This window comes from Rutilus rutilus, assembly GCF_951802725.1.
Source record: "Rutilus rutilus genome assembly, chromosome: 10".
NCBI classification, from domain to species: domain Eukaryota; kingdom Metazoa; phylum Chordata; class Actinopteri; order Cypriniformes; family Leuciscidae; genus Rutilus; species Rutilus rutilus.
In genome coordinates this window covers 27,132,553-27,154,960 of record NC_140215.1, presented here as the reverse complement: position 1 = coordinate 27,154,960, position 22,408 = coordinate 27,132,553, and the positions used below count along the sequence as shown (strand labels likewise).

The 22,408-nt window shown below is 38.0% G+C and overlaps 1 protein-coding gene across 1 annotated transcript in view; it reads right to left on the bottom strand.

The window, feature by feature from the left end:
- Positions 1-912: 912 nt before the first annotated feature.
- The window catches only part of col4a2 (collagen, type IV, alpha 2), a 135,939-nt gene continuing 114,443 nt past the window's right edge, over positions 913-22,408 (bottom strand). The window contains exons 24-49 of the mRNA XM_084421070.1: positions 22,003-22,109; positions 21,638-21,821; positions 19,967-20,005; positions 19,467-19,541; positions 19,254-19,352; positions 18,915-19,136; positions 17,735-17,896; positions 17,096-17,266; positions 16,788-16,931; positions 16,202-16,333; positions 13,606-13,787; positions 13,437-13,500; positions 13,280-13,354; positions 11,605-11,712; positions 11,411-11,518; positions 11,032-11,103; positions 10,662-10,787; positions 9,820-9,936; positions 9,385-9,546; positions 7,528-7,626; positions 4,645-4,791; positions 4,393-4,509; positions 3,231-3,422; positions 2,498-2,784; positions 1,693-2,411; positions 913-1,176 (exon numbers count right to left, since the gene is read on the bottom strand). Of these exons, the coding sequence (XP_084277196.1) occupies positions 2,157-2,411; positions 2,498-2,784; positions 3,231-3,422; positions 4,393-4,509; positions 4,645-4,791; positions 7,528-7,626; positions 9,385-9,546; positions 9,820-9,936; positions 10,662-10,787; positions 11,032-11,103; positions 11,411-11,518; positions 11,605-11,712; positions 13,280-13,354; positions 13,437-13,500; positions 13,606-13,787; positions 16,202-16,333; positions 16,788-16,931; positions 17,096-17,266; positions 17,735-17,896; positions 18,915-19,136; positions 19,254-19,352; positions 19,467-19,541; positions 19,967-20,005; positions 21,638-21,821; positions 22,003-22,109 (3,446 nt within the window). The 3' untranslated portion in view covers positions 913-1,176; positions 1,693-2,156. The remainder of the gene's footprint in view (positions 1,177-1,692; positions 2,412-2,497; positions 2,785-3,230; positions 3,423-4,392; positions 4,510-4,644; positions 4,792-7,527; positions 7,627-9,384; positions 9,547-9,819; positions 9,937-10,661; positions 10,788-11,031; positions 11,104-11,410; positions 11,519-11,604; positions 11,713-13,279; positions 13,355-13,436; positions 13,501-13,605; positions 13,788-16,201; positions 16,334-16,787; positions 16,932-17,095; positions 17,267-17,734; positions 17,897-18,914; positions 19,137-19,253; positions 19,353-19,466; positions 19,542-19,966; positions 20,006-21,637; positions 21,822-22,002; positions 22,110-22,408) is intronic.

Sequence of the window (22,408 nt, the reverse complement as noted above, 5' to 3'; positions counted from 1 at the left end):
CTGTATTTAATTCAAATTGTATTTTGCAACTTTGCTATCAGTTGTTGTTAAATTCAGATGGTCAAAAGCCATTAAAGTCCCCCTGTAGTCAATAATTGTATCCTTTAAAACTAATCTTTGATCATCAAAATGACATATTTAAAGTTTTTTCCTTTGAAAAAAAATTCTTCATGCCTTAAAATAGTTAGAATGTAACTCTGCACCCTTGCCTCATTTAGTATGCGCAGTTCTATGAATATGCAAATTATCCCCGCCTCCACTCACTCACACCAGCTCAGAGATCCACTCATTGACGATCACACGTTGGCGTGATTGGTTACAAGGTAGTTTGTGATGTCAGAAACACCAGCGATTTCAAACCGTGTTTTCGAGACTGTCTTTGGTTCACTGCAGTTTTAAGGAGAAAATACTCAGCAATGGTGTTGACTTATTAATTTGCACATGGTTTGACAAAGCATATTAATAACACCACATAGACATAAACAACATTAAAAGGTTGATTTTCACCACAGGGGAACTTTAACTGAAATCACTGGGTTCCAGTATTTTTAAAAGGCAGTGAAAGAAATGGCAGATGCTATTTACGCTAATGCTACGTTTTCCTTCAGACTCCAAATCCGATTTTTGTGCATATCCGTTTGGAATCCGATCATATACAGCAAGTTTGAATGGCAAAAAAAAAAAATCACATGAAATTTTTTGAGCTATCTGATGTGACTCAGATCTGTTTTTTGTTTGTTTGTTCATCGCATAGTATACCACATGGGATCTGATCTTTTCGATTCTGATTTTGGCCACTTCCATGTGTGGGCCTAAAACAGATACAGATTGTTTGTTTTGCAATGCGACCTCAGCCTGAAGTCACTCCACAGATTTCACATACCGGTAGTTATTTGGTTTTTTTAGTTCTTTGGAAGTACGTGAATAACGTGAACAGCCAAAAAGGCAAAACAATTCTAATCTGAGCAATAAATCAGAATTGAGTACTAAGGCTTGCAGTGTGAATGTAGCCTAAGTGTAACATAAAGTAGATTCTGTTTACACCAAGTGTGAACAGCAACAAACTGCAATAGATGCTTTTCACACTAAGTGCAAATAGAAGTCATATGCTATTTGTACTAAGGATAAATAGCCTTTGCTGACAATGTCGGCTATTTGCATTAAAGGGATAGTTCACTTTGAAATTAATTTTTGATATGTTTTAGCTTACCTCAAGGGCATCCAAGATGTAGGTGTCTTTGTTTCCGCAGTAGTTTCAATTTTGATATTTTTAGGTCAAACCGTTCTTGTCTGTCAGTCATATAATGCAGGTCGATGGTCACCACCTCAAAGAGCATGCACAGAACGCGCGCCCTCAGATCACTTGGACATGGTTGTGTACAAGAGGTAAAAACTATATAAATACTGTTCGTTTTCTCACACAAACCGCTCGTTTCGTGTCTTAGGCCATCAATGTGTACTTACGATGGGGAATTGTTTAATTTGGACTTCTCTGTGCATGCTCTTTGAGGTGGTGACCATCGACCTGCATTATATGACTGACAGACAAGAACGGTTTGACCTAAAAATATCAAAATTGAAACTACAGCGGAAACAAAGACACCTACATCTTGGATGCCCTTGAGGTAAGCTAAAACATACCAACATCTAATTTCAAAGTGAACTATCCCTTTAAGTATCAATAGATAATGCCTTTTAAAACAATGGAACCAGTTCTGAATAAGAACCGGTTCTTGATTCACATAACACGAAAGGGCAGAGAGGTGCATAAGCATGGGCTTCTTTGGTTCAGCTGTATGTATTAATAACAAGAGATTCAGGTTTGATAATGCTGAGGTAATAAGTTAGAAAACTAAGCACCATTTCATACATAGAAAAGTAAATAATACAGAGAAATATCATAGCTATGCTTTCATGCATCTCTTGCTTCACTTCTCATCATGGACACATACATATCTTCGGTCATAAGGCACACAGTAGTGATGAAGAGTGAATCCGAGGGCATGTCATATGTGATGCATTAAATACTTGAAGCAATTTCAAAAGCCTAACTTGCAACATTGACATCCGATTGCAATTTGGAATGAAGAATTCTGAATTCTGCAGGTGTTACTTGTAATGCTGCTGCAATAGTGTCAAAGCTCATAGGTTATAGGTCACAGGTTCTTCATACACACTTGGCAGCGGCTGATGCGTGACAGGAGCTGACCGGCTTTAAGTGTCTCGGAGACCGGGGAACTCTGGAAGGACTGATCGATAGAGGTCAACCAGAAACTCTGCTTGTTGACGAAGTAGTGACATGTACCTTTGGCCCCGTTACACTCGATGAAGGGAGTGGTGCGGAAATCTTCGAGACAAGAGCCCGGAGACACCAGAGACTGACCGCCACCTTCATCTCCAGCTGCCGTGTGCTGTGTGAGTGTGACAGAACCAGTTAGAGGTCTTGGCAAACACGTTTCAATGATGAAAGTGTAACAATTTTGAACTGAAGTCTCACCATAAGGAAGGAATAGCCAATCCAGAGACTTCTCCAGCCTATTGGGCATTGTGGGATAGTTATATCTTGGCTGTGTATGGCGATGGCCACAGTTGGAGCTTCACACACGGAACAGCGGCTGATGTATGGTTTTATCTCGGCCTCCTCCACGGGCATCATGGGAATTGGTGCGGTTGTGGACAGCCAATAGGATTTGTCATTGCGGCTGGCATAGTAGCATATGTCTCCCGGATTGCAGTACAGGAAGGGCATGGTGTTAAAACGGGGGAGACACGAGCCGGCTAGACCTGGAAAACAAAACAGAGACCTGTGAGGCATTTTAAAGCTTTCAGAGAATCACAAAGTATAGTTACATTCCATGCATCATGCATCATTACGCCATTTCTACGTTTGCCAGTTTCGGTTTTCAAGTTGATACATGTCCTATCACAACGATTAGAACATGTTTAAACTAACCCTTACAATCCATTCCGCATTTGGCCAATTCATTTTGATTGACGCTGTTAAATATGACTTTTTCATTCTGACTGTGCTACTAGTCCGATTACAAACTAATATTAGGGTCCATGTAAATGCAGATACTGTAGAAAATGCACATTCAATTTCATAAGCGAACACTATGTAATTCAACATTCATATTCTGGATCTAAAGCTGTACAAATGATGGTGGTGTCAGACATGCAATGACTCAACATCTTGTTATTGATTTTATTACTTTGTCATCTGCACTCACCCAGGTCTTGGTTGTGGGCCTTCTCCTGTCCCTCAAAGTATAGAAGGCTATAACCATCCCATAACTTGGACATGCCCACAGGGCACATGGGGATCTGCTCCGACTGACTGTGCTTCACCAGCAGGTAGCCAACATTGACACTGCGGCCGGCCATTCCAATAGGACCGGGTAAACCAGAGCGTCCTCGGGACCCTGTGAATTCAGATTCATTATCGATTAGTAATTCTAGTGTGTCACGATTCATGGATTCATTGACTCGCCCTCGCTATGTGAGTGCGTGTTGTATGAATGGGCACGGCTCGTTATCGCTGATGAGCTGATCAGCGCCAGCTGTTTTGAATGAGATTGTCCTATATATTGTTTGTCACCTCGTCTTGTCTTTGTCAGATGGTTGTGGAGGTTCTCAGGCTCAGCTCACAGTCTTTTCTCCTCGCTCCAGTTCCTGTGTTCCTGTTCTGTGATTCGTCTGCCTGTTCTGAGGATCGGACGCGAGTTCCTGTGTTCCTGTTCTGTGATTCTTCTGCCTGTTCTGAGGATCGGACGCGAGTTCCTGTGTTCCTGTTCTGTGATTCTTCTGCCTGTTCTGAGGATTGGACGCGAGTTCCTGTGTTCCTGTTCTGTGATTCTTCTGCCTGTTCTGAGGATTGGACGCGAGTTCCTGTGTTCCTGTTCTGTGATTCTTCTGCCTGTTCTGAGGATCGTTTGCGGTTCGTCCGTTTGCTGTCTGCCCACTAAGTCCTGCGTTGCCGAGCCTGTTATCTGCTGTCTGCCTGCTATCTGAACCTGCACCACCTCTATACTTTTGTGTTAATAAAAACCAGTATTCACTTGCTATTGAATCCTTGACTGTTCCTTTCGAGCCATGACAAAGTGTGCAGCCACAAAAACAATTTCCATTCTTTTCATTGAATTCTTTCTGTTTATACAAAACCAATAATTTAAGAATGAATAAAATCTAGAAACTTTGTTTTAAACAATGACATTGTCCGACCTAACTGAACAAATGAAAGAATGTTGCCAAAATTACACAACAAAAAATAAACTCATAATCATTTAAAAATAAACCAGGACCTCTTGGTGACCAGTCGTCTGCAACCCTTAATCCACTAATCTAGCCCAGAATCCCATAATCCTCATCCATTTACACAAACACACCATTTACCTTCTTCTCCTTGCAGACCAGGGTGGCCCAATTGTCCAGGTTTTCCACGGAAGCCTGGATTTCCTGGTATTCCAGGGAGACCTGGCATGCCCTTGTGCCCCTTTGGACCCAAAAACCCTGTAAACAGATAATAGCTATTGACCCAATGAACTGTGATTCTGGAGTGCAACAACAGTACCACAGAAGAAGTTTATATGTCACATTCATGACTGCATTAGTTGAGGCTAAAACTGATGCTTTGAATTCTTGTACCTGCATCACCAGGAGGTCCAGCAGGGCCTGGATTTCCATTGTGTCCATGAGGTCCTTGAATACCCATTGGGCCAGGTGCTCCTATCTCCCCTGGAAGTTTCCTTTGAATTGGTGGAAGTCCTTTAGCACCAGGTGACCCAGGAAAACCTGAAAGAACAAGGTAGAGAGAATGAATAAGGTGCAGTCAAACTAGATTTTTATTTCGAACACTGCAACACATTTCTGACCCTGTTTATGGTCTGATAAACCAGTCATTTTAAATGTTCAATATACAATCTAGATCCAGCCAACACATTTAGATGTACTGGTCAAGCCTCTTGTTACTATATATACTATATACACATCTCTCTCTCTCTCTCTCTCTCTCTCTCTCTCTCTCTCTCTCTCTCTCTCTCTCTCTCTCTCTCTCTCTCTCTCTCTCTCTCTCTCTCTCTCTCTCTCTCTCTCTCAATTCAATTTTTCTATTTCAAATGAGCTTTATTAGCATGACTGTGTAACGATGTAAATAATAAAACTTTTAAGCTGTGAATATTTAAAATGAAAACATTTCATTCACAACTTCATTATTAAAAATTCAAGAATCCATATTCACCTTCTGGACTTAATTTCCAAAATAATCCCACCTATAATATTCGAGAGGCAACTTTCTATGGAAGCAGATCAGTCTTATTATTAATTCACGCAAAAAACTTGATTGACACATGCGTAGACAATTTCATATGCATGAAACAAAATCCCCGTGCACAAAAAAACAATTCACGTGCGTGAAAAAAAAATACAAATACAAAATACAATTCGTAGATATAGCTACAGCTGTGCACAAAAGCCTTCGAATGTTTAAAATTTACGAGTTTATCCTTGAATGTGAATGTGTAAATCGTCATTCACGTGTGGATCACCTTGGATTTGTGTGTGTATTTTTGAGACTTTCCTGGCAGCGCATTCCTCCTTCACAGATCATTCATACTCTTTAGCCAATTACATTTAAGCTTATCAATCGACCAATCAGAATCACGTGAGGGCGTACCTACCTTCATGTTACATCATCAGCTTTCAACCGGGGGGCAATGTTCCGGAAAACATTGAAGCTTCCCTGGGCACCGCCATTGATTAGCAGACCATCACCTGCTGTTAGCATTCCATTGACTCCCATTCATTTTGGCGTCACTTTGACAGCGAATAACTTTACATCTGAGGCGTTTAAAGACTCCATTTGTCCATTATTTATTTCTAAAGAAACACGAAAATGTATAAAAGTCTCCATTACCTTGTATCTTACGTTATGGCCCCGTAGAAGCAGTTTTTGTAAAAATAGGCTAACGATTGCGTCATAACCACGTGACTCTCTGTCGCACAGTAGAGAGATTACCGTATGGACAGGAGGAGAAGCTCGCGGGCAATCGGTGGGACGTGGAGGCAAAATGACAAAATATTTAATCAGAATACTAAGCAAAAGTTGCTCCTGCTCCTAGCTCATGGACACCTCCTACTCACACTCTCCATCTCTGCAAGATTCGGAAGGGAATAATTCAGATTTCTCTTGGCACAGCTACTAGAAGACAGACGGGTTACATCTACGTCGTCAAGCTCAGTTTGAGTCTGCGCAGTACGGTCAGCCATCAGGAAGTGAGTGCTTCTAATTGACTTCACTTTTCTCCGTTGAATCCAATGGGGTCGCTGTGTCCATTTCTTATACTGTCTATGCTTTCAACCACAGTTCATGGCTAAGCAGAGGTATGTGCAGTTGATCGGTTCATTTCTGTGTGTTTGTTGAAGTTAAAGAAGTTAGAGATCAGTTGAAACAATAGTTTATTAACTGCTGTTTAGTCCATGTGTGGACAACATAAACATTTATTTGTAGTATTGATGGATTTTCATGTCCTGTCCACCACACATTCAACTGATGATAATGGTAATTTAATGACGTGCATACATAGGATACATCTATGTTTTGTTTTAAGCTGCATATATTATGTAGTTTTATTGTTTCAGAAAGGCCTGGGTATACTTTATTTTCCGCGTTCCGCTCCGTCTTGCACACGATTGAGTGCACAAGCCTTTCAAAGTACACTCCTTTGGCCATGAGCGCAGAAAGATGGGTTGGGCGCGTGCACACTGTCTAGTGGATTTTGTTTTCAAGTGCTCAAGTTACTCACACATGCGCTGTTGTATACGCACCATCTGTGCGGTCACAAAAATTGTGGTACATGTGGACGGGGTGTGCGGACGTCCTTCCTGATGACGAAAATTACGTCACGCGGACGGTGCACGGACACGGATGGCTGAAGTCAATTTTGGGCTTAACGGCATTGGTACTCGACTGTTATTCCTGCTGTGTCCGGATGTGAATATTCTGCTGAATTTGAACCACTGGATTTGTTGAAGTACATTTTTTAAGCGAAATAAAATGGACTATAAAATGCCTGTCGAATATTATAGGTGAATATTTTTGAAAGGAAGTCTGGAAGGTGAATATGGATTCTTGAATTTTTAATAATGAAATTGTGTATGAAATGTTTTCATTTGAAATATTCACAGCTAAAATATACAACCATGTTGAATTTCAGCCCCCAAAAGTACAAGCACTTAAAATACAATACATTAAAATGCAAGCACTGTTAATGCAATGTATTATTTTCAATTAGTGCAATTCAACATGCTTTTTTTTTTCTTATAGATTAGTCATTATTTTACTTCCATATTTGTATAACCAAAATATTAGAAACAAAATATGAAACATATGACTGAACTGGTTGACTAGAAAAACCATATAGTAGAGCTATTTCTGCATATTAAGTGTGGATTGTAAATTGAAAGTATTTTATTATATTAAATAAAAAAATGATCATACAGACAAATCATTTAGTTGTTTCAAATAATCACCTGGGGGTCCAGTATCTCCTTTAGGTCCAACAGGGCCCCTGTCGCCTTCAAAACCACGTCTTCCTGGAAAACCCATCATTCCTGGTTCTCCTTTTTCACCTTTAAAAGAAATAAAGCATTCCTAGATGACTCAAGATCTTTCTCAGTTAAAAGGTCTCATTCCAAAACAAAGTTAGCAAAATACGTGTGTAAAACAGGGTGTTTTGCTCAACTCATCTAAAACATTTTAAAGGAGTCATAATGTTGTGTTACCTTGGATACCCAATGCTCTATTATAGTCTTTCAGGCACTTCTAAAAAAGAAAAGTGGAAAAAAAATCAACACAGAGCCCCTCAGACCCTTATTTCTAAAGGCATTATTGTCTCGCGAGATCTGATGCGATGTTTTGGCTGCCGTGGACGGTCATTATAATAATGCAAATGAGGGGCGCGTTGATTGGTTGCAGGAAGGAGGGGGGTTGAGCATCATTACAAACTGACATGGCGCAAGTTGTCAATGAACCCGACCCGGCCGCGACATATGGGATTCAACCGTACATGTTTGAGCCGGACTCTGAACCAGAGCTGGAAAGGGAAGATGTAGAGTTGTTGGATGCACGTCTACATCAAGATGTCTCTGAATGGTAAAGACAATCATTTTGACTGAGACATACATTAACATCAGTTCGAGCAAAAACGTGTGTTGCTATTTTCTCCCACATAAATTTACCTTTTATTTAATGTAGATTACATTAACGGAGATGTAGTTTTTTTTTTTTTATCAGCTTACAGTGGTTTTGAGATTTTTACTATCATGTGGTGTTTTTGCCTTGTTTCACGTTGTGGTTATTTAGACATTCAATATGTTTCTTCTTTAGACATGCAACGTGATGTTATACTTGCATTTAAACAGTTTTAGCCACTGAGCATGGACTCCTGTACCGTCACTACTGTAGCTGCTAGTGTAAAACAAAGTGGAAAGATGTGGCTAGCATTCGTAGAGTCCATTCCCCGTGTTTACCTCGAAGGTAACGTTACATACAATAGCCGCATTAGCTGTTAGCTGCTATTTGTTAACCACAGTAGAGCAATAAAAACACAGTCTTACCTTTTCAATTTCTGGCAAGTCCCTGATGGTTGGGATGGCACCTTTTCCCAAACGGAGCTTCGAGGCCAAGTTCGCCTGATATTGCCCCAAATTTGTAAATGATTCCGGTGTAAAATGTTTAGCACACACACCTAACGATACGCCACTTGAAAGAGTTGTTGGGACAGCGTCATTAAAAATGAATTTCCTCCACTGTTCCCTGATAGTTTCGTCCGTTTTTGGTAGATAAAACACATTTGCATGTTGTTTGTGGCAGTCACCCACAGAGCATCTCAAGTGTAGGCTACACTCGGTTTCTCCATCTTTCTCGAGTCGACTAAACTGAATCTGAGGGGGAGAGGGGCGGGCTTCCCGCGGCATAGGTTTGCGGTGTCCATATTTGGTATATCCTCCCCCGTCTTGACGTCAAGAGGGGGAAGAAATCAAAATCTCGTTTTTTCGTGCGCGTGCACGTGGCCTATTTTACAAACCCTGAGGTAAACAAACGCTTCACTTTTAAATATCGGCTTCCCGGCCAGTGTACAATCATTATGCAATCATAACATACATTGATTCTCGTGGAAAAGTGAAATTTCTACATTATGACTCCTTTAATATGATTTACATTCAAGAATTGCACATTTTGTCACATTTAACAGTTTTATTCTCTATTGAATTCTCTTTTGTTTACATTTATTTGCTCTTGTATTAATCATCATAATGATTATTAGATCGCTTTTTTGATTTTGCCAAATGCAATGACCTTTACCATATCCATATTTCATAATCTACCTTTTCTTCCTGACACTCCAGGCTCCCCAGACGGTCCTGTTTCTCCTCTGTCCCCCAGGACTCCTTTTTCTCCGGTGAACCCGAAATCACCTGAATTTCCTTTATCTCCTTTTGCTCCGAATGGAGATGGGTCACCTGTAATCCCTCTAGGACCAGGAAAACCTGACGAATGACAGCAACAGGTATCAAGACACTTTTTCAAAATTAATTTTCAAGAAAGTTATTTTTGTTTGACAAAGTGACGCTTTATATTTACCTCACTAATTTACAAAACATATTTAACCCTCTTTTGCAAAATAATATTGTAAATAAATAATAATTCGTTGTGAATTATTTGGACAAACGGGGACCAAAGTCCCTTTAATTAGTCAATCTCCTTCTTCTTATACAGTCTCTAGTATTCATTTCTAGTGTTTATTGTAATGGGTCCTTCACCTGGAAGTCCTTTAGTGCCTGGATAGCCATAGTCGCCTGGAACTCCTTGTCTATCAGAGAATCCTTGTGTGCCTGGAGGACCTGCTACACCTGGACGCCCAGATTCACCCTTATCACCTATAAACACAGCAGTTTCAGTGTTTAGAACTGATTCATAGTTGCCTCAAATAAAAAAAATGCACAAAACTTCAGTTTCGGAACAGGGGAGGTGCTAGGGGTGGGCTATGGGGGATTAAGCCCCGAAAGTATTGTTACCTTGTTTTTCTTATAGAGCTTAACACTTAATCAGAAAAATAATTGTGAATACGAATACAGATGACGCGATTACCTAATTATGAAAAAAAAAATTCTCCTTTGGCATCAAAGGTTACTACTTACAACATGCGTTTGCAGCGTTGAGCATTGTAGCCAATCAAAGACATGTCTGTTGAACGCAACGGCCAATCAGAGGTGTTTCAATATGCTGCGCTGAAGATCTGATTTGCGCAAGCTCGCTGAGTTCTACACTTTTGCGATCCCGTCATTATAGCCAATAAACCATAGATGGAAATTATAGATTCGCTGTAATGTATTTTATATTATTGATGCTGATCTGTTGCACTCCATTACGCACTGCTTGGTTTGTTGACTAAAAGCACAGCGGTCTAACATAGTGCTCATCAGTGCCAAAATGATTGTGATGGCCAATCAGATAAAAGAAGGCGGGGCTTACATTCACAGAAGACGAGAGCGAATTCCAACACGATTCTTTAGTTTTAACAGTGAAATAGTGCTAAAGCCCCACATTTCAAAGGACCATTGAACTGCCCCTGATTCAGATTATGATATGCATTTTAAGCTACCAAGATCTCCAGTGAAACCCTTGAGGCCCAGATCTCCAGGGATGCCAGCCTCAGTGCTGGGGATACCGCTCTCTCCTTTATCTCCTTTCGCTCCTGCGTCACCTGGAGGACCCCAGTCGTTATTGCCTTGCAGGGAACAAAATACACCAAAGATATCATTAATTCTGCATAAAAACAATATATAAGGTAATATACATGAAAATCTAAATAATAATAATAATAATAATTTATAATGATATTAATTAATAATAATGATAATAATGATAACATTGCTAAACTGTAAATCATGTTACATAATTAATATATTTTAGTTAATATAAGATTTATAATGTTATCATTTCTAAGATAACAAATACAACTGAAGAGGTACCTGGAACACCCTGGATACCCTTTTGACCTTGCAGGCCATCCAACCCAAAAATGCCTTTAAGACCAGGAAATCCTAGAAGGAAAATTAGCCAGGAAATGTTTGAGCATATATATAAATATATAGTGGTAGAAATGACAGAGATTATTAATAAATAATTTCAGATACTATAAAAAATGTGATAATGATGATCATGGAAGTGCAGGCCTCAAATACCTGAACGAGAGGTAGCTATTGCGGTGCTATTGACAACAGTCATTATAATCTCGGAATGTTACGAACGACCAATTAGAATCAAGCATTCCAGAAAGCATATACAAATAAGGAGTATTAACATAGCTGTGTTTTTGTTTCTTTAAATTTGACAATTAGAGCCACAAACCTTTTTGTCCCGGTTGGCCTTGAAATCCACTGGTTCCTTTCTGCCCTGGCTCTCCTGGCCAGCCCTTATGACCTTGGTTTCCTGGGAAACCCTGTTGGCCATCAAAGCCTGATGAAAAAGTGGATCCAGTTAAAAACTATTTTCAAAAACAACGAAATTGCTTAATCAAAGAAAAATGATCAAAACTCTTATACCTGGTGGTCCAGATTTTCCTGGTTCACCCGGCTGGCCTTTCATCCCTTCAATGCCATCAAAACCAGGACTTCCTCTATCTCCAGGTTGACCTATGAGTCCCTTCTCACCTAAGATATGCAAATTAAAAACTCATTTAAGAAATGGTTCACAGGGACCAGGGGCACCTGCAGAATTTTATCTCAGGGTATGCTCAGAAGTACCCCACCCGTCCGCAAATAGCTATTAAATAAATGATTGCTTTGACGCCATATTTGTTGCGTTCTATTGTGCCTTGGTGTTAACGATCTAATATTGCACAAATCGACAGTCTCTTTCCATACACGTAGAAGAGCTGATGCAAGTAACTGAGCACACTTTTGTGCTTGTGTAGATATGCTTCGTAATTCTTTTTTTTTTTTTACATTACTCAAGTTACTCACTGAGCAGCACCCACTGTTTTCTTTCCGGTCACGTGAATGCTTCACCTGCATGTCGGCTTGTTTGAACCCAAGCAAGTTCAAGTCCATGTCCATTTACTAAAGTCTTTAGCCTACATTACACTATCATATATCCTGCCATATAAACTGTATAAAACAATGCAGCAGCGCACTGCAAAAAAAGATGGCGCTGTTTTTGACTCTTGATGCTTCGAATCTTCCCGAAAGAATCAGATAAAAGCTTCAAAGATTTAAGAGGCTTCGTTTTTCCATCCCTACTATTAAGTTTTAGGCCTTTTTGCAAATGTTTCAATCAAGTTTAGCTGTTTTAGAGAGCGTTTACTCATTTTGAGCCTGGTTTTAAACATTAACTATCTGTAATGTCAAACTAGCCAATCAGATTTTCATTCATCCCCCACGCATGCACGCACATACACACATTTGACTTTACAACACACAAATGCAAACCTTTATTTATTCTCAATCTATTTTGTTTCTCAATGTCATGAGTGTTGTACATGTTAATAATCATTAAAAAAAAGAAGGCATTAATGAACCCCTCTTAAGGTACGCACAGAGCATACAGCCATACGGCTGCAGGCGCCACTGCCAGGGACAGTAAAATATCATAATATTATATAATTGTCACACCTATTCAGTTGTGTTTGTTCCTAGTTTCATTTTCATGGACTTTTAATTTGTTTTCATCAGTCACATGTGTTCTTTGTCTTCGTTTCCCGTCACTTATATGTTTCTATGGACACCCCGATAGCACACTAAAAACCTTAGAGACGCCTATTCGATGTCTGCATCGGCAAGATGTATTTTTTAGAGTGTTTGCTCATCTGCAATACGTCTCTGAGACATCTCCTGTCAGACGATATATAGACATTTAGAAGATGCCTATATTTAGAATGTATGTACAACTGCTCTTTCTAAGATGTTTCTCAGATGTTTTCCAGATCTCTAGCAGACATCTTACAGACGTACCTGCGCTATAATCATCATCACAGCTGCTCATCATTCAGTTCATCACCATCATGTATTTAAGTTCCTCCCTGTGCACCCTCAGTTGTTGGACCATGTTTGTTTTTGTGTTTGCTTTGTTGCACGCACACACTGTTACACCATATGTCTGTACCTGAGTTTATTCTATTATTAAAAGACTTTTCGTACTGGAACCTTTTATTATCATCTTCTTCTTCATTCTGTGACAATAATATTGTTTGATGCACTATATAATATGGAAATTCCTAACCTGAAGTTCCAGGTAGCCCAGTTTCGCCTCTCAGTCCTGTTGATCCTGGAAGACTCATGGTAGGACCCACGTCACCTTAAATAAAGGAATCTTACGTAAACCTTTTTGGCATACATCAAGCATAATATGGACACTTCATAGGTTTATTTAGGAGCACCTTTTATCCCTTTAATTCCAGAATCTCCGGGCTGTCCATAGGCACCAGGTGAGCCTTTGTCGCCCTGCAATATAAGCCACAATGACTAAAAGCACAACACCCAAAACATTCTAACAGAACCCCATATACAAGGAGATTATGTGCAATGAGATATGTGTCATTATCCTACCCTGGGTCCAGTCATTCCAGGGAAACCTTCAATTCCAGACTGTCCTGTAGGCCCTGGCATTCCCTTAGGCCCTGAATAACCTTTTTCTCCGGGAACACCTTTAGTACCTTTTGCATCACTGGGCTCACCTGGATGTCCATCTTCCCCATCGCTTCCTGGATAACCTAGAACACCTTTTGTACCTATAGCCACAGGACAGTTGAAAGAAAAGCTCTAATTATCTGTCTGAAAGGGACCTTGTTGTTCTATTCACATCAGCAAAAACCAAACGCAGAAATGTAAATAATCAGAATATGACCAAATTCTGATTAACCCTCCTATTATCCAAATCGGGTCCGTTTTAACCTGGAAGATGTACAAAAACTTTCCTAAAAAATCCATAGTGTTTAGTATGAAAATGAAACTTGACTGTTTGCAGATTTTTTTATAAAAAAATTCGGAGAACTACAGTACTTCAACTAAATTATTACACCTTTTGCGTTCAAGTAAGTTTTGACCTGAAAGTGAACTGTGGCTTTACACGTAAAATTATGTAGATTTTTTTCTCTCCATCTGTTAGATAAGCTACTTTTCTACCATCTGGCCAAACCGTTCTCATTGCTTAACCGTTCCATTTCGTGCCGATCAGGGCCAGGCCTTGCCAGTACGGATATGTTTTCATTTTGCACTGTGACGGAAAAATACATTTTGTATTGTAATACAAAAGCATGAGTCTGCCATCAGTCCAGGCTGAGAATTGTCACGTGTCAGTGTTTGTTTGGACTTTGAGTTTTGATTGGTTCCTGTTCTCCTCTGTTCTTTTCCCGCCACTCCTTTGTATCCATGGTTACTGTCATTATCAGTTGTTTTGTCACCTGTTTAGTCATCATCATCATTTGTATCACCTGTGTTCTGTTAATCAGTGTTCATCTGTGTTTGTATTTAGTTCCATCTGTTCAGTCAGTCCTTGTCTGATTTACGTCATGTTATGTGTGTGTGTGTGAACACTCTGCCTGTCTTCTATGTACCAGTTTGATTTATATTGTGAGTAAAAGTTTGCATTGGAACTTTTGACTCTTCTTCTTCTTCTTCTTCTTCTTCGTCTTCTTCTGCACCACGCAAATTTGTTTTCATTCTCACTTGTTTATTTTCTCACTTTATGAACATGTGTGTGCATGCACAAACAATAATTATGAAATTAAAATAAAATGATAATGTCTGTTTGTAGATCAAAAGTTCATAGACAAAATAGTCTAAATTTGAAAAGAGAAAGAAGGCTTTGAAAAGGGAGAAGTCCACATTTCACCCTACTGCCACCTTATTGATGAAGCACTGCGGCATGACAATGAGATTGTTTATCTTTTTTTCATCTGAAAGTAAACGTTTATGCAAGTAAAATGAACATGTTTTGTTCGAAAACATTTCAGAGTAATATTGATGTTGAAAAAGAATATGCAGATTTCATAAATTTGGACTGTTTTGAGCAGTCATGAGTTATAAGTTCAAAGGAATTTAATAAAATCCATACTAGTAATTCTCATATTATATGTTCTTATAAATTTCACATGACATATTCAAATAACATTTCTTCAATAAATATTGATAAAAATAGATATTATTTTGTATCACACTGGTTTTTTGCTGTAGTTCTTGTAACATTTTTAAATTTCAAAGAATTTCTTCATATTTTAATTAATAAAAGAGGTAAATATAATATTAGCATGGTGAAAACCAAATGGACCCGGAAACAGCAACAGGTGTATCCAGTTTTTTTCAATGCATTAAATGGGTTAATATTGTAATGTACTTGTGCATGTAAACGTGGTCAGTGTATGCAGAAATAAGGCTTCTTTTAAATACACGGAAAATATGAGACATGTCGACATTTAGAGCTCTCATAGCTTCTGAAATTCATATGAACAGGTTTGAAATTAATAAACGCCAACCTGCCAAATGCGGGTAACGCTGTCAAATCACTAGCCAATTTGTCGTGTTACTATATTTACTCACTTACTCGTGTAAGCCAAATCTGTGCAGATTTGGAGCAAATACTCAACTCGTGAGTCATCATGATATATTAAATACAGCGCATATTACACTGAATCTGCGCATATCTGGCTTACTTTAACATGCACGTCACTACGTGACACAACAAATAACGGCAAGCGCTTCATTTGCATTGAAGCAATAGCGAAGATTAAAAAGCATTTGGTTAACAGAAAAGACATTGTTATTTTCCAACATCCTAATTTTTTTTGATTTTCTTTGTACTGTATTGATCTGTATGTCCACCTAAAATGCATTTTTGGTGATAAGGATAAAAGAGGAAGGGATGAGATTGTTTGAACAATCTGGCTGGATGACAGGATTTTGTTTGAATAAGAAATGAATATGAAATCCAAATTTTATATATATAAAGCTGTGATTTAGTTAATCTGGTTTATTTCTTCTTTTTTTATTATTATTATTTTTGGCTAGTAGATGTTCTGAATGGCCGTTAACATAAATATTTTGTAGCCAAATTGGCCGGTGAGTGAAAAAGTAAATTCCAAACCCTGCATATGAAGTATGCTACTCTTTGTGTCCTTGAGTAGAAAATAAATATGATTGTAGTCACCTCTGGGACCAGTGAAGCCAGGTTCTCCCATTTTTCCATGGTCACCTTTTGTTCCCTTCATGTCCGCTTTCAATGATGGTGGCATTTTCATGATTGCCTTTTCACCTGGAGGTCCCATCAGCCCTCTGTCACCTTGAGAAAAAGCATATACAGCACATGCTCAAGACATTATGCATATTTCATTTTCAATATAATCTTAAATAATCCACCAAGAATACAATATATAGACGACAATGACACATACGTCATTAAAAAAAGATGTTATGTAATGAGAAATTAATGCAAAAGTTCCTCCACAGTCCAAATACAGGTTGCAGATCATTTTAGTCTAACCTTTGGTTTGAGCAGCACATTTAAGCACAGATTGTTTAATCTGTTATTTTGCAAAGAGGCTGCTGTTGACAGATGGAGCAGTTAAAAAAATATTTTAAAAACACTGAAAAGAACAGCCAAGAAATGGCCATGAAAAACTTATAAGGGAAACTTGTAAGTGGGGAAAAATAAATAAATAAAATATATGACCACGGTAGAATGTATATTACATATTGTGCATGTACATGCATACAGAATCATGCTCTTGATTCACCTTTTTCTCCTGGAGGGCCATGAAATCCTTTTGGACCTTCTTGTCCTTGAAAGCCTATTTGTCCTTTCTTTCCTGAAAGTCCTTTCAAACCTGGCTCACCTAGCTTTCCAGGAAAACCTGTCATGCCCTGACCACCTTTGGGACCTTTGTTGTTTATGAAAAAATAATAATGCAATATTCAATTAATGCCATTTTGGGTTTAAGCACCATCAATGATCAAACTATTTCTATCTGCTTATTGCAAACTAAACATATTTAAATCTGCCAATTCTAAGTAACATTAAATCAAGAACAAAAAGACAAATGACCTCTTAACCCTGGATGACCATTAAATCCAAAGGGCCCTGGTTGTCCTGGATCTCCTGGGGCCCCAATATTTCCTGGTACCCCAACATTTCCAGGGTCTCCAATGGCACCCTTTACTCCACTGGGTCCATAAGGGCCTGGGTCTCCCTGGTCTCCCCTTACTCCACTTGGACCTAAAGAGACATAGTATATTTAAGCATTGTTAGGAGAAAGAGGATTTGCTTCATTCCACTAAAATCAAATCTAATGTATAATATACACTATAAGTCAATTGGTTTGGACATACTTGACTGAATTTATGTTTCTGATCCTAAAGACCATTAGATTAAGAATCTCTTAAAGACCAAGAGTTAATCTTGGAGTAATAAAGAAAAATCAGTCAATAAGAGTCCAGTACACTGGCCATTGATTTCCCTGTCTGTTTCCAAGTACGGTATTGCTGAATGATTACTAGATAAACACGCTTGCTTAACTGACCCTAACATAAAAAAATGAGTGAGCTTTGGTAGATGTAACAAGTCCCCTGTTATTGAAGGTATTTGGTAGTTCTGGGTTAATTCTCTACTTTTCTTTTCCGGTATGAGGGCAACAAAAAAAGATACCTTCTGAATTTTCAATGTTTTTTCCATCAATTTAATTACCTGGTTCTCCGGTTTTTCCTGATGGTCCGGGAGGTCCTTTGTAACCGGGCTGCCCAGGAAAGCCAAATGTTCCTTGTGGTCCAGGTTTTCCTATCTCTCCTTGAAAACCTGGAGGACCACCTTCACCCTTGAGGCCGATCATACCTGGCATTCCCTCCATACCTGTGTGACATCGCATCCTTTAGTGAGTGTCAATAACAACAGAACTGATCCACCTTAATCATAGACAGACTTTCACTTTTGAACTTCTGAGGGTTGGAGACAGATAAGTTTTAGAAGTGGCATAAAATATGCTTTTTACAAAATACAAGAGGTGGCATAAATGTTTTTACATAGGATCACAATCACAGAAAAGTAAAATGTGTGCCGATAATCATGAAATCATGACTTAAATTCAACATTTTTCTGTCCACAAAATAATACATTAATCAAATAATAATAATAATAGAAATAAATCATACATTTCATACATAGATATCATGTTTTATTGACACACTAAAACATTTTAAGACTATTTGGGTTTGGCACATGACTTTAATATGCAGCCCTAGGAAGAAACTAGAAAAGGAAAGTTTGTTTGCCTGAAAGTTTAAAATGCTTTTAAAAGAGTCAAAAGTCAAAAGACTGTAAACCATCAGCATATGTCAATCATTATGGGTTTGACAGACATCTCGTTTTTCGTTGATCCAAACACAAGTGGATTACTTTAAATACACGTGTAAATGGGGTTTAAAACGTTTTGAGCTTGTCCACTTTTGACCACTTCCAGAGGTAGTCGAAAACGCAAAACAAATGTTTCCAACTTTCGCATGTTAATACCATATGTCGCAATGTTGTGCCAATAATAAATGGATTATGATCAAAATCGCTGTTAATATTCACATCCTTTGCATTCGCTTCCTTTTGCCCTCATTTGTAAGCATAATGTCTTCATTCATTAATTTTTTTGCGTTGCAGTCTGCGCTCCTGCGGCAGTGATGTAGAGTGTGACAAAAACAGAAGGAAGGGTCTACTCTTGATGAAATCTGAACAAAAAATGGTCACAGGAGATGCATTTAAAACGCATGGTAAAAATACCAGGTGTAAAGGGTAATGCATCTAGGCTGACCACCTGTGATCGGTTCACTGAAAACTCATCTTATCAGGTGTAAAAAGGGCCATAGACACATGAAGTTCTCACCTGGGTATCCTTTTTGGCCTGGGTCTCCTGGAAAGCCAGTTTCACCCCTCTGTCCTGGCAGTCCTGGTTCTCCAGGAGCTCCAGTAGATGCTCCTAAAACTTCACCATGTTCACCCTTTTCCCCTGAAGCACCATCCAAACCTGGTACACCAAAGATGCCTGAAGCTCCTTTCACACCTTTGGTGCCAGAATATCCTAAATTGCCCCGAGGTCCAACAAAACCTATGTGGTCAAAATCATATGATCAGAGCTAAAAAGGCCTAATAGACAAACATGGGTTAAAGTATACAGAATGATTAAATAAAATGTACAATAACACACAGGCCACCCAATGCTCACCCCTTGGCCCAGGTGGGCCTCCTCTTCCTGGTTCACCTTGCTCTCCTTTAGCCCCGGGTCCTCCAGAAAGACCTGGCATGCCTTTGGCACCTGGTACTCCTAAAACACACATATATTGGCAGGCATAACGTAACTAGAGAGAAAATTATTATAATAATAGTTTTTATAAAAAAAATATATTGTGGAAAATATTACAATAATACATCCAATTACCAGGAAAACCTTCCAACCCTGGGAGTCCAGGCTGCCCGGGGTCTCCAGGTGGCCCGGGATCTCCAATACACTCCACTGTAACAAGATTAACATGTCAAACTATACATATATATACTGTATATATATATATATATATATATATATATATATATATATATATATATATATATAAACTATAAAAATAAACAGTTGGTTATTGGTGATCACAGATGGTGGATTGACTGCAATGTGGTGAAGCACCAAAGGCCCGTTCATGCCAAGGATTACATATCACTGGAATAACTTTCAGAACAGTTTCCAGATGATTAATGATAAAAATATTGACAGCAAATCAGAATTCACCTGTCTTTAAAAAGTTTGAGTGTTTAAAGCGGCAGAGGACAACTACAGTGCTAGCTTATAATAAACACAATGTTATTATCCATTGTTGTGGACAACAACCGTTAATGTCATAGTTATCTTTATCTTTAAAGATCTTGTTGTAGATTTGATCCAGCTACCTTCGATATTCCATTGATCTTCTCTTGAGCTACAGTCTCCTGTAAGACACATGTAAAATAGACATGAATACAAAGACTAAGAAGAAGAGTATAACATTCTGTGGATTTGCTAAACTCACTAGAAAAAAAAGAAAAATAATCAATACAAAAAGCAAAACACAGAAATTACAATTTTCTAGTGGTCTTAGAGAATTTTCACACCTGGCTCATATATATATTTACTTTATAATAACTTTCATTAATATCTGCTAACTCTTTATTGTGATGGTCCTCCAACAGACATTTTACTGACTATAAGTAACTTTGCAACTACATGCCAACTTAATCTAACCCTAATGAGAGTTAGTAGACATGTAGGTGCAACGTTACTTATAGTCAACAGAATGTGTTAAAGGGACCATCAAAATGAAATGTTCATTCTTATATTGTTCAAACAGCTTTTTGCATTTGTACTATAGAAAAACTAAAATAAAAAGTGCACTAGGTTATAAATGAACTGAAGTTTAATGACATTTGCAAGCATTTTAAAGCACATTAAATAATGATCTGTTAAGCAGACAGTCTACTAATAATCTAATAAGAGTTAGTTGACATGTAGTTGCATAGTTGCTTATAGTCAGCAGAATGTTCAAAAGGGACTGTCAAAATAAAGTGTTACCAGTATAACTGGTTCCACTTTATATTAGGTGTCTTTAACTACTATTTACTTAAGTAAAATAAATAAACAAAACAAACAAACCAAAAAAAATTGTCAGGCACAATGTACTTATTGTATTCATGTTCTATTGCAAAACACTTTTGCTACTATTAAGGTGTGATATGGGTAATGTTAGAGAGAGGTTTGGTGGTATGGGTATGTTTAAGGGTTGGTCAAGTGGTCAACAGTGTACAGGGGTCAATAGCTTGTTAATGTTTAAATAAACGTATTAAAGATTACATAATGATTAACAGTTCAGTATTAAATAAAAAAAGCTATCAAATCTCATTAAACTTCGATTCATATATTACCTAATGCAATTTTTTTACATTCACAAATGTTGTGAAAAAAAATAGTTTAATTAGTCATTTTAAGCACATCACACACTATTCATATTAGCATATTATTCAGTAACTCATCATAACCACAGTTCTGTCAAGACCACTATCATCAAAGATGATTGACAATTAGCATATTTAGCATTAGGTCTCATAGCTATTTGAATATATATTAACTAATAATCCATTAAGCATTATATAATGTATGTTAATGATTTATCAATTAAGCTTTCAAATAATAAATGCAAATCATTTAATCAATCTGTCAAAATCATTTGTAGATTTTTTAAAAGTGCAATATCATATTAATTGAAAGTTTAATAACATTTGTGAGCATTTTAATATACATTAAATAATTATCTCTTAATCATTATGTAATGTTTAATAACATAAGTTCATTACAAGCACATTATCTCATATTTCTAGAGTTTAGAGTTGAACTAAAACTAAATAAACAAATAGTTTAGAATTTAATAAAAATGACAGTAACAAATAACAAAATGAGCAATTCTTTAAAATGGCAAAAATTTAAGTGAAAACAGAAAAAAACCCCATAAAACCTAATTCAAAATATGAACAAAAACTATAATAATACTGTTTATTGATGATACACAAATGATACGCACTGATACGCACCTGGAGGACCACGAAAACCTTTTAATCCATCAAAACCAATTTGTCCGTTATCTCCAGAAAGGCCCTTTACACCTTTAGTTGCTCCAAGAACTTGGCCAGGTTGTCCTATTGGGCCTTTTGGACCTGGAAGACCTGGAGCACCTGGGTATCCCTTCTCTCCAGGCTCACCCACAGGACCATCTCCCTGAAGGAAAACAAGCATACAGATACATATAAATTACATACTTTGGTTAAGACTGGCATCAGAGTTAAAACTTTTCTTGATCAATATCACAGAAGTCACTACACAATGCACAGTGCACATCAGTACAGCCACTGTCTTCACATTAGTGTTGTTTTGAAGTGTTTTGAAATGCAAGACTCACAGGAGATCCTCTAAGACCTGGTTCACCATCTTTTCCACTAAGTCCAGGCATTCCCTGCACTCCTGTGAAACCAACTGCACCTGGGTCCCCTGGGTCACCAGGTAATCCTGCATTTCACAAGTGCATACAAAATATTAAAATTTGCACATCGTTGCTTTCAGGTGGAAACCAAACCTACTTTTCAGAATTTTTTTATTTTTATTTTTTGAATAATTAAACACTGTGTTGTCAAAGTTGATATTGTGGCTTTATACATGATCAGACACTTGTCATTGTGTTATTAAAGCAACACCATGGACTTTTTCAACCTTCATAATATATTTCCAAGACCCTTGTGATGGTAAATCGACTTACAATAGGTTGAATGACACATCTGCCATAGCCTGACGGGGTCTGTATCGCTTTT